General features: G+C 39.9%; 1 protein-coding gene across 1 annotated transcript in view; it reads right to left on the bottom strand.

Moving 5' to 3' along the window:
* Positions 1 to 1244: 1244 nt before the first annotated feature.
* The window catches only part of EHD4 (EH-domain containing 4), a 29069-nt gene continuing 17234 nt past the window's right edge, over positions 1245 to 13079 (bottom strand). Inside the window, exons 4-6 of the mRNA XM_009999617.1 lie at positions 7809 to 8221; positions 4280 to 4444; positions 1245 to 1781 (exon numbers count right to left, since the gene is read on the bottom strand). Coding sequence (XP_009997919.1) covers positions 1245 to 1781; positions 4280 to 4444; positions 7809 to 8221 — 1115 coding nt within the window. The remainder of the gene's footprint in view (positions 1782 to 4279; positions 4445 to 7808; positions 8222 to 13079) is intronic.

A 13079-nucleotide genomic window follows, 5' to 3' on the forward strand; every position in this document is an offset into this window, starting at 1 on the left:
ACTTTGTGTTAGAAAAACAACTTTTTCATTAAGCACCCATTCCTTTCATGAATTGTTTTCAATAAAGCAATACTATCTGGAGGGATCAGTTTATGATTTATTAGTCAATGTAAAGATTCCTGTTAGTCTCCCCATCTTTTAAATCTGCCACCATAGGAATTTAACCTTTCTTTTGTAGTTGTCAGCTACATGTTGGAAAGAGTTTAAACTTTGCTTAAAATACTATATATTCAAAAAATATACGGAGATAACTGTGTAATTACCTGTAAATAGAAATGAAAAACTAAAGAAAAATTTCCATGACAATCTGATGTGTTTGAAGAGGCTGACTTTAAGCAATGCACCTTTTCTGAACAGAAAGCGAGACTTAATTTCAATGGAAACATGACTTTTTTTTTTTAGCTTATGAAAACATTCTGCTGTCACTTTGAACAATTCAGGAATTTATTGTCTGCAGAGCAACTAAACTGAAACCTCAAAAGAAACTCCACATCCAAGGATCAAAGGAGATACAGTTCTTCTAAGGGTAACACTGAGTATGTAGTGCTGTATAAAACTGAAGAAGCAGTTCTTCAGATAAGACACAGTTACAACAGATTGAAAGAATCATTTAAATATTTTGCAGTTCTAGCTGTAATCAGTGAGGTTTTAAAACAAGTCTGCTAATATTCTGAGTACTTAAAAGACTCTCTCCATTGCCCTTCTCTATTTTTCTAACCTCCTATTAAATAATTAAAAAAACCAAACAAAAATAAAATTTCCTTTTATAATCAGCCTTTTCTTAGACTACAGAGATGCTGACGTTCACTCAATGCATAGTATGTTTTTAGCACAGAAAATGGTCCTTGCATAGGCAGGTGAATTTAACATTTAGAGCTTCCTTCTGCTATTTTAAAATAGTTTGGAGAAACTTACAGTTTATAAGTACTTAGGTTTGGTGAATGTCAGTGATTTTTGTTCATGGTCTTTTGTGCTTTATGGTTGCAAAGGCAGCAAGACACGGAAGCAGGACTACAAAAACATGCTCACCTTAGGATAGATCTATCTATACAAGGCACTTGTTACAAGCATGTCTGAGTGAAGGTCAGCAAGGACAGCTACATGAATGTTTCCCTGCTATCATGCTTCTAATTTCAGCAACTTGCATGAAATGTGCTCTGAGGTTTACAGATCTAAGCCTATTTTCAAATTTTGACAGTTTCAACATATTTGTTGAAAACTTTCCCAAATCTTCATTTTATTTTTCACTCTGCTGTCTGGAGAGGTTTCCTGTGAGATGGTGGCACCAGGTGGGAAGGTAGTGTGCCAGGCAGTTCATATCCATCCAATTTAATCTTGATGAGATGTTTTGCTAATGCAAACTCCTCATCATCCAGCATTCCATCACCATCACAGTCTGCAAGTTTCCAGATCTTCCCCAAGACACTGTTGGGTAGTTTAGAAGTCACCATCTCCTTCTTTGCGCTAATCCCAGATATTTTGCCATTGATTGGTGACAGGGTGTAGAAAATCTCATCATAGGCAGGCTTATCTTTGGCAACAACCCATTCATCTTCATCAGCTCCTTCCTTAGCACCTTCTCCATATCCATGGCCAAAAGGTCCTGCCATGGTGCCATCAAATGCTCCACCATGTACCATCTCTGTGGGCATATTGCTCTCTTCCTGTCTGATCAGGCTCATCAGGGAGGCAATTTTATTGGCCAGCATGTTATCCACAGCTTCAATTAGCTTTGGTTTCAAAGAATGAAATTTAGTGAAGTCACAATTCTCCAACAGCTCCTGTAAATGACAAAAGTTTTCGTGACAGTAGTTAGAAACATTTCCAATACATTGAAGACGTTAAAGAATGGGCTTCAAATGAAAACAATCTGTTATTTTTTGAAGTAGTTTCCATTACTGAAACTCCTTTTGAAGAAGAAGCAAAGCTGACACATAGGAACCATACAGCCAATATATTGATCAAACACACTAAGACAACTTTGGAATAGTGTATGAGATTGTATTGAGTGTATAGATATTGCCAAGAGACCAAGGACACTTTGCTCCACTTGTTGAATGTGCTGCTTTGGACACTAAAGGAGCAGAAGAGTCATATCTACAACCCTCCTGCAAGGAGGAGTGGACTAGACAGATGGCCAAACTGGCCAACCAAAGTATTCTATTTCATATATACTTCAGGGATCACCGAAGTCAAGCCCTTCTTCTTCATCTTCTTTCTCTTCCATCCATGGCCGGTATCCAGGGAGGACTCCATCTATCCATCACCATTGATCCCCAGGCCCATGTATTCCTGACCTTCATTAAGTCTCCCCTCAGCTCCTGTCTGCTCTGCCACTCTCTCTGACAGTGTTCCACAACATTTTGGAACTGCTCACAGCTCAGGAGATGCCATGGGAGTTGCTGGGGGTACAGGGAGACAACAGGGGTTTTGCACATTCCTGCACATACTTGTATATATCTGTACATATTTTTTTTATCATTAGTATTTAATTAAAAGCTGACTAGTTTAGTTTTCAATCTGGAAAGTCTCTCTCCTGTTTCTTTCACTTCCTTCCCTACACAGAGTAGGGATGATGGCTGGACTCAGTGATCCCAAGGGTCTTCTCCAACTTGAATAGTTCTATGATTCTACACGGGTGGGAGGGGGAGGGATTGAGAGCATTATTGTTACTTGTTTAATTGCTGATCCTGAGTCCAACCATGACAATATGGCAGTTGATGAATGCTACCCAACAACTTGCCATTTGGTGGTTTTCTTCCAAACATCAAAGAAGGGATGCAAGTCCTCAGTCCTGCTAACAACTTACGCAAGTTTTTGAAGTTAAAAAGAGATCCAAAAGTTCACAGAACTGGTCTGATTTTATAGATTAAACTCCTTGTTTGTGGCTAGGTCATGAAGAAGTGTCCCTTACCAATAAAGAAAAACTGAGCTTGGATAACAGCGGCAGCATTTTTATAGAAGTGCTGCCAGAACTCAAAGTCATATGGTCCCAGCTGAGTTATCTTGTACACAAACTCCTACTAACCTCAGGGAGCTGTTTAAGTAGGTGATATGCGCTATTCCAACACAAGTCTGAGCATGATTATACCAGAGTGTTGGAAAATTAAAAATGCTTAGGCAATTATTAAATGCTTTCTACACGTAAAATGCTAGCTGGGGAGTTACAGTGGAAACTTAAAAAAAATCCCCAAATGCACACAATTCGCCCCCACTGCCCGACTTCTCTCAAAATGGTCTTAAACTACTTTAACAAATCACATCACTTCAGAGAGCTGGTCCCATATATACTAGAACTAAAATGGTATGAACCCAAGAAACCTGAAGCACAAACAAGACCCATGCACAAAAAACTTTGGATTTCTTAGAGGAAAGCTGCCAATCATCAACCATCACGCTGTTCAGGTGACATTTATACACAACCATCTGATTTACAGCAAGTGATCAGTATAAATTTATTATATGCAATAAATCTTAGAAAGCAAAGGTCAAACGTGCTATCTGTTCTGGCACAACTTTGCTTTCTCATTATTTAGCTCCTCATTACAGAAGTGACTGATCTCTTCTCTATATATTTGCTGCCACCTACTGCTGAGGCTTAGCAACATGCACTATTTGACTGAGGTTCCATTAAAATTTTGTTTTGATATTCTGACAACTGACTATTCTCGCATTTCACATCACCAACAGAAGTGGCAAAGGAAGAAACAGTCAACTTCTTTCACACAACCCCCTTTGAAAGCCAAACTCATTAAACCCTTCTAACAACCCTTCCTGTGAAAACCTAGCTGAAGTAGATCTTGCGGCTCATCTGTAGTTTATTGCCTCATGCCAATAATTGATTCCCAAGTTAAATATTTTTGCTCTTTAAAGAATCTTCTGCATCCCTACAGACAGGGTAGTCAGTCAGTCACTAGTCTTTATGATGAGCTGTGTAAGTGTACCACATAAACGGCCAGAATCATCAGCAAGTGTCAATCAGGCAAACATCCTCCATCACACCCATGACAAGTTCATGGTCAGACCACACTGCAGGCTCTTGACCTCATGTTCTTCAGCTTCCAAGCTGTATTATCTTTTAATTGAAAGAACATTTAAGAAGCCAATGATCTGAGATCCTGAAGTTGCAATAAGACATATAATTATTTGTAACTTCAGCTGCTCTATTACTGAAGACCTTAAATGATAATGCTGAGATTCTCTGTCCTACCTTTTCCGATTTGGCAAACCTGTTGGAAAGCTAATATTATTTCACTGGAACTGTAATCTGTCATCTTACCTGCATTTTCTTGACTTCAGGGAAGTCTCCTGCTGAGATATGGTATTCCCTTTGCAGCTGGATATAGATCTCTGGTAAGTTGTTGATCAGTTCCTTCTTCTTGTTCTCTTTTCCAAATACAGAGGGCATTTCTTTTTTCAGATAGCTGATGATATAAGCATGAACCTAAGAAGAAGCAAAACTGAAATCAAGACTACTGTTTATCTACACGTAACATTAGCATTCTTCACCCAGGTCATAACAAGAAACAGCCCAAAGATAAGATATTATCAACAATTGTTTCTGGAACTTCATGTTTACATGAACAGCTATCAACTAGCTCTTGCTGCTTTCAGCATTCCTTTGAGGGGCAGAAAGAAAGCAGATTTGTTTAGAAGAAATACAGATGCACACTTGCAGTTTTAAGAAGAAGCATGGTACAGCCTTCATTCAGTACCAGCAGCAAGAGAAAGAAGCAAGGCCCCCAAACCACGTCACAACACAACATGCACGGATCACGTACAGAGCAGCAGCCATATTTGTCCATCTGTTTCAGTGGCAGAGATCTGTTAACTCCATTTGCCTTGCCAGTTGTTACAGGAAGCAATAGGATAATGCCTCAAGTAATTGAAGCACGCTCAGTGGCAGGACTATCTAACTGAATCACACTGCATTCCTACTTATTTACTCCCATTGAGTACCTATAGTCTACATTAATGCAGCCACCAGAGAATGACAGAGCAATTGCTATACACTAAGAACAGCATGCTACAGCTGCCTTGAGAAGCCTTAAAGAGAGAAAAGCAGAGTCCTTCCAGCATATAAGGAAAGACATTAATATAGGATGATGAGTCCTAAAACACAGTGATAGTTGCAGAGCTCTTCGAGTTTCCCATCTGCTGTGATCAAGATAATCCAGCACTGTCACTAAAACATCCATGCTGCCCAAACACCCTCCTTCCACCCTTACCCTGAACCATTCATCTCTTCCCCTTTACCACTCTCCCACCACCAAAAGGAACTACTTGGCCATAGTGCGAGTGATCTGGTCCAGGACAGAAATGCTCATGACACTTCTTAACTGAGGTAAGCTCACTTATCAGCTCACTGTGTGGACACTGGTACTCATTCCGCACACAGGGGAAGTGCAAGGGCAGCGTTCTTTTAGAAGTAATGCACATCTGTCACAGCTTGATATAATAAAACTGATCTCCTGAGCTTTGACCCAGTTAGGACCAGTGAAGTCAAATTAGCTCCACAATGGGATAAATCTATAAACCACAGGTCCCTTCTTCAGTAAAAAAGGATGCAGTTGTTCCCAAAACAGAAGGTACTCATATTTTTCACACATGCATTAAAAAAAAAAAAAGATTGTCTATCAAACTATTGGGCAGTAAAAAGCTGAATTTTTAAAGACTGGGAGGAAGCAGGTTACAATTAAAAAGCATCAGGATAAAAAAGTGATTATCCAGATGTGGTGTAATTATAATACTTCATACCTACCAAAACATGACAGAATGTGCCTTACAGTATTCTGTACACACCTTACACAGCCTGCACAGAGGAAGTACTCTCCCATTACTTTCAAATTTAGAAGGCCTAGTGGAAGCTGGAAAAAAATAATTTCTATATACACGTCTTAAGATCATATCTTTCACATAACATCACTTCCTCATATATAAAAAGTGCACACGTATTTTAAAGAATGGTATGTTTAAAATAATACTTCTAGCAAATCCGGAAAAGTATGTTTATAGTTCACAAGCACTAACAGTTTCATGCGTGTAAGCTAAGTGGTCTACAGTCTGCCAGTAGGCACATGTGTTTCTTGTAGATAAGAACAGTTATGATCTTCCAAATGGGATACTGAGTCACAGGACTTCAGGAAAAAAAAAAAAGTCTAAGCCCAAATATGACAGCGAGTTACCAGTTTGCTTTTGTTTTTGGTTACCTTACATATTTTAGAAGAGATTAAGAACTCAGCGGCAGAGAAACAGGGCCTGCAATGCTGTAAGAAATTCTTTTTGAGTGTCAGTCCTTTAAGTTCAGTTTGGAAGACAGAAAGGTGACATATTATCATGATGCTTTCCTGCAGATAAACAGTTTATTCCCCTTCCCTAGCTGTCTGATTAGCATGGCCTGTGAGCACTGTATTTTGTATTCAACTTTATTCATTTTTATTTTACATTATACAGAAACACCTAAAGACAATCCATCTGACACTTTTCCACTTCCAAAAAGATCATAATAAAAGTAAGCAAAAAGCTGGCAACGACTTCCACAAAACAGAGTGAGATCATAGCAACCTTCAACACAACATCAAAAACTTCATTTTAAATGCAATTTTCAAAAAAGCAACTGCTACAGGGTACCCTAAAGCTCAGGCCACAAAAAAATTCAGTGTATCACTATATTCAGAGAGTTAATTAAGCCAACACAGAAAGAGGTACATAGCCCCACATGACTGCCATTATATCAATGTAAGTGCAAGTCCTCTTCATTTTTGCTTAGAAGTCCACACGAAAATGCATTCCAACACAACTGTGTTAATTCAACTCACATTCTGTTTGATACCTACATAGGAAATCAGAATTTCTGTCTGGTACCACCAGTTTTCTCCCCAGATACTTGCGAAATTATTTTTACTTCTTTTCCAGTTTTCAAAATGACAAATTTATTTCTAAATCACCAATTTCCTTTTGTTCTTGAGCTTTCCAAAGCAACAACAAGCTTCACAGTGCTTTTTATTATTACTCTAACAACAGTTGCGGTGCTACGCTAAAGAAAGTCTCTGCAGAATCAAACAGGCAAAGAAATATTTCAGACTGCAACCAAAGCTAATTCTAGTGAGAAGCTTATTCAGGCTGTGAGAAGACAGGACAGAAGAAACTACTGTTGTAATGCAGGGAGTTTGAAAACGAATGCACAAGCACCTATCCATCTCATCAGTATCTGTGCTTCACCAAGAGTGAGGCTTTCAATTACTCTGGCATTTCAGGGTATAACAAACGCATTTAGTCAAAGTGGTTTTCCACAGCAGCTGATTGACAGTATGCATTAAGGCACTGATATGCAAAGAAGCATATGGAAGGCTGCATGTGAATAATTTGAATAATTTTGGTTGTGATTTTTTGCCCCCCTTTTTCTTTTCAGTATTCTCTATATAGCAGCTCTAGTTAAAAAAAAAAACCAATACCACAACAGTTTATCTCCAAAAAGTAACATTAACTCACATCCCAGTATAAAAAAAAATAAAACACAAAACCCAGAACTCACTCCCCTAACAAGCAAACAGTAGCTTTAATGGCCTAAAAAGCACCAAATCCCTTCTCTAAAGTTACAGAGGCATCCCGGTACACGTCTGGATTTCCTCCTACTTGCTTCTATATCCTAAGTGGCTACCTCTTCCCTCAAAAAATGACAATTAAGTCCATTTGCTGAAAGCACAGTTTGCAGGCAGATAAAGATGGGAAAGGGTATGAAAGGACTCACTGAAAGACACAGAAAAGACTGCTCATTTAACTAATTTAGGTTTTGGATCATTTCTTACCTTTGCAAGTCTTGCTCTCTTAATGAGATCATTGAGTTTCCGCACAGCTGCCTTCTGTGGGAGACTCTGGATATCCTTGAAAAGATCCTGTGCTTCGGCTTCAAAGAGTCTTCGATTCTCTGTGTTTCGGAGAGGATGGGCCCAGAAGGAGCCAATGTAGACCCGCAGCACTTCCGGAGTGTTGATAACCTTTCCCAGGGACCACATGAGTGCACCGTAGACCCTCATCAGCTGCTGTGTGTCCACTTGGTCAGCCTTATTAAGCACCACTCGAATCTTGTCATCCTGGCCCCGGAACGACTTAATAGCCTCTGAAAACTCATCAGATATATCCAGTTTATGGGCATCAAAAAGGAGGATGATGCGGTCGACCCTCTCAGCAAACCACTGGAGAACTTGGCAGAAGTCATAGCCTGAAGGAAGAATACACTGTTACAGTCCTGCCATTCAGAAAAGTGAGCCTCAGAAAAGGTAGGGCCAGGAATAGAGAACAAGGGGATCATAGCATCTACCTGGGGGAAGAGAGGAGATGGACCACTTAGAGGAGACTGTGGACAATGAGGTCAGGACAACTGTATCCTACATCTCCTTAGACCAGTTTCACTATTATGACCTTTCATTTTTATCACTGCCCTTCCCTCAACCTTGCCATTCATCTCTTATGTCACTCTCTTTTGTGCTGCTGTGAGCTGCTGTGCCACGCCCATGTGTGCTTCTTCCCACAAGTCCTGGCTCCAGCAATGGACCCAAGCCAAGCAGGTCTGTAGGGCTCCTGTCACAAGCTCTCCTCATCACTGTTAACCACAGCCACTTGACAGCACTGCATAACTATACTAACATATCAGCACAGGTATAGCATTCCAGCATCAGTCAGCAACTGAAAATATTGGCATTTTAAAATCATTTCTAAACTCACCTCTCCTTGCATTGCAACACTTTCTCTTATTTCTGCTACAAAAGATTCAGAGATCCAATTTATAAGTAGTGTGCCTGCATTGCTGATGGCTTTGGGGACATGATGTTGCAGAACATGAGCAGTGACCTTTCTGGTTATTTGAAAAAAACTTTCTGAGGTTTTAAAGGAAAGTGTATTCATAGCACCTGCCTGAATACTTTTATAAGTGCAGCTGGTACCTAATCCATACAACAAGCTGTATTCAGGAACTCGTTACTCATAAGGCAACACATTTAATCCACTGAGAGTTACCACTAGTGATGTGGCATTGGGCTTGGCGTGGATGTGAGTCATCTTGTTTGAATAAGGAACAGCGAGGAACTGAGGCCACACCTGGAGTACTGCATCCAGTTTGGGCACCTTAGTTCAAGAGAGATAACGAGGTGCTGGAGCAAGCACAGAGGAGGGCAAGAAGGCTGGTGAAGGGCCTAGAGAATAAATTGTATGAAGAACACTTGAAGGAGCTGGGAATGTTTAGTTTGAGCAAGAGGAGGCAGAGTCTCTACAAGTCTCATCAGTCTCTACAACTACCTGAAAGGTCATTGTAGAAAGGTTGGTGCTGGTCTCTTTTCGAAGGCAATTAGCGACAAGACAAGAGGGAATGGCTTCAAGCTGCAACAGGGCAGGTTTAGACTGGACATTAGGACAAATTTTTTCACAGATAGAGTGGTTAGGAATAGGCTCACCAGGGTGCCTTTTGCCATTTCTCAGCTGCTCAAGTTAAGTCTTTAAATCTCCAATCCCCCAGCAAAGAACCCCCACTTCGACTACTCATATATGAAGCAATTATCCAAACACTTCATACACCGGGACCAGATGCAACCTAAAGACTCTTCACCACTTCTCATTCTCCCTAGCATCTTTTAAACAGTATAAATAAAAGCTTATGGGGACCTTGTAGAGTTGCTTAGCTGTATTTAAAACAATAGTGGTTCAGTCAAGTCATGATTCATTATACCTTCAAGTTGTTCTTTAACAGGGAACCCAAAAGTAAAGAAGTTTTTTTGCTTTCCAGCAGAACCTGACTAGGGCAAACATCCAAGAGAAGTAATAGGAAAATAACTGTGAACTCCAGTGTCTTGAAGCACACTTGTGAATGTTTAGCAGCACAGGAAAGAACTCAGTTTTAAATATTTTGTTTAAAATTACAAATAGCGTAAAATAAAATTGAGAAATAGCTAATAATAAGAAAATGTCTCCAGTTACTAGTCTACCCTGCCTCCATCCCTCCAGCACAGACATATCAAACTGAAAGCAGAGGGCTATGTTAAAGAGGTGTTATTAGGATCTAAGAGGATGTAGGTCAGACTCATTAACTGGCTATACAAAAAAAGCCAACACAACCTTTCCCATTAAAAGGATAACTTTGCAAGGAATGCAAAATCCTGCCCCTTTCCAGGTAATGCTGCTGTGGTGCTTCTGTATGTTCTTCCCTGAGACCAGTTCCTGAAGGAATGGAAGATAAAAGGTGGGGGCAAGGAGGAAAGCTGCACAAAACACAGCTGGAAGAGAACTATTCTCACTTTACACTAACAGTCTAATCAAAACCAGTATGAGTAATTTATCTCTATACAAATTGAGCTGAAAAGAAAAGGAGAAGTGAGATCTTCTAGGTCACTTGTATGTTACAACAGAGTTGCAACAGTGCACAAACCCGAGCTACGCAATAACCCTTGCTGATTTCACACATGTAGAAGGAAACATGCTTGAAATGAAATACATAAAATAGCAAAAGGAAGTTAAATTCTACTACGTTTTTCACAATGGATAAGAAGGTGACTTATAAGGCTGATTAAATAAATTCCACACTTGCTGGATTTTGAACTGTAGAAACAACTGAACAGTCAACAAATGTACGTTAACTAGCAATAAATTTATTTTAAAGATGAATTTAATATTAATGAAGCATTTACTTTGAGAAAGAGAAGTCTGCTTATTGTAACTGGTAAGAAAAATACTTCATAAAAATCTACTTGTTTTTGTCATTAGAAGTAAATCTTTTTTATATACAGATTCAGTGGTTACACATTAGAGTGTATCTGAACTAGAGAGAAGTGATACACGGTTAAATATTTCAGTGCTGAGACACAACACATTAAAGTACATGTGTGTGGATTGGGGCATTCAAAGTTGAACAGTACTAGCTCAAAAAATTGTTGATACTTCTCAGCTTTTTGCTGTTCTACTGTTGCTATTTCATTAAAGGTTTGCTCTCTATGACTGATATCAACAATTATATCCTGCCTGAGGATCTAAGTCTCACCAGACACAACATCTACTTGCAAAACTATCAGGCATCAGTAAAGGCTGAGCAGAGACGACAGAGGAGGACAAAATGAAACAATGCAGAAGAGATGAAAAAGCTAGAAAGAAACTGCATGTTGTTACCAGCCCTGGAAACACTGATGAAAGGAATGATGACAAGCTCTTGTGTCATTTGCACAGGACAAAGTACCAGGCCCATGCACGACCATCCATGGCACCAGTCATCCTCAAAGATACAGCTGTGCAATTCTGCAGTATCAGCATGGGTCAATTTTCTGTGCCAGTTAGTAATAAAGACTAAAACAAACAGCAGGCTTTCCTTTGTGGGCCCAAGGTAAATAATTTCTGACTTGCTGAAACACCATCTCCCAAAGCTTTTGCAATTCAGAAAACAATTGGAAGGCTTGACAGGCTCCACCCATCCTCTGCAAGCACAGACAGGCTGTGTGTCCAGTTCTTCCACCTCTGGGGCTGGCACTACTGGCACAGCAGAAGAGAGACAGGCGCCTCTCAGATAGATGCTGCAATGAGGAGACTCCAAGGTCAGAAAACAGTACCCACTTATCAGATGTATCAGGGATGGGCAGAGTGCTGGAGCAATCCCATCTGTTATTGCTGAGTACCATGCAACCAAGGCTACAACACAATTTAGAGGTGGATAAGAGCAGCCTTTCCCCCTGCCCAACCCGCTGTTCTTCAAATGCTTTGCCTCAGGTGAGCATCTAAAGTTCCCAGTCTTTCAAATGGAGCTCAGTGTCACATGGAAAGATGCATTTTTTGCTGTCCAGAGTGGAAGTTCCCAGTTATGTTAGTGAAGGCCTGTCTCAATCCAGCACTCCTGGATAGCACTCTTAACTGCTCCCCTGTTGGTGAACTTCTCCTGTGGAGAATGCACAGTATCTCACTGCAAGGGAAACTTGACACAATGCTGCAGCTATATACATCACTTTAATTAATCCATGCTTGCACATTCACAAGCCAGATTTAACCGAGAAAATGACCTGTACTTAAGTAACTCAAGTTCTAAAAATGCTAGATAACCAATATCCTCAATTTTCCCCACTTTTATTGAAACCCTTGCCTTCATGCCATTCAACCATGAACCAGCCCTCTCTTCCCTTTCTAAAAGTAGTTCCTCCCCACACACTGCCAGACGTTGCTTCTCCTTCCTCCTCTCCTTACTCTCATATGCACGTTTCTGACTGACACGGGCTGTGTGTACGTCACCAGTGATGCTGCACAAGCAGGACAGGGATGGGCATTGTCTGACTGGGGATGACAATGCTGACACATATCTGCACATTCTCCTCCAGCCACTCAGGCAGCTCCTGCACTGATAGCCAGGAAGCTTCTAACACATCCTCCTGCTGACAACAGGAGCGGGAAAGATGTGTCAAGAGACACAGCTTGGAATGTTGCATTCTATACATATTTTTGACCCTTCAAAAAGCAGTCAGCTCCTTCATCCACAGCCGGGATGCTTTCCAGAGTTATAAATAAAACATGCTGGAAAACAGTGCATGTCCTGTATTTTTACATAGTTCCTTTACTGTTCTCCTTCATTTTAAAACTGAAAGTTAACATTTGATTTTGGTCTTTGTTCGCCTTACTTCTAGTGATACCTGTCAAATTCTATCATTATGTAGGTGTTATGTCCATTCATGGGTAAACAGTTCAGCAGTTGCTCACAGAAGATGGAGAAAACCACAAACAGCAAAGAGAAAAGGTTTTACACTAAGGTTCTATAATGTTATTCTCCTACTGAATACACTAAAATAATACCTATAGGAAAACTTGGTGCTCACTGATGACAGAACCAAGATGAACTTCTGGAAAGGTAATTTAAAACTTCAGATATGAACAGACATCAATAATGTGCACAACAGAATATCTACAAATACTTAAGAGGTGTTATTAAATGACATATTCCATTACTGAGTTAAGAAAAATCTCACCTTGTATACATTACTTAGGAATTATCAGAAGGATTTATAAGAAAAACAAAAGTTTGAGAGAAAGAGAAATAAATAAAAAGTTTAAAATACCTGCTG

The sequence above is a fragment of the Chaetura pelagica genome, unplaced genomic scaffold, assembly GCF_000747805.2.
Source record: "Chaetura pelagica isolate M959 unplaced genomic scaffold, ChaPel_1.0 scaffold55, whole genome shotgun sequence".
Classification (NCBI taxonomy): Eukaryota; Metazoa; Chordata; class Aves; order Apodiformes; family Apodidae; genus Chaetura; species Chaetura pelagica.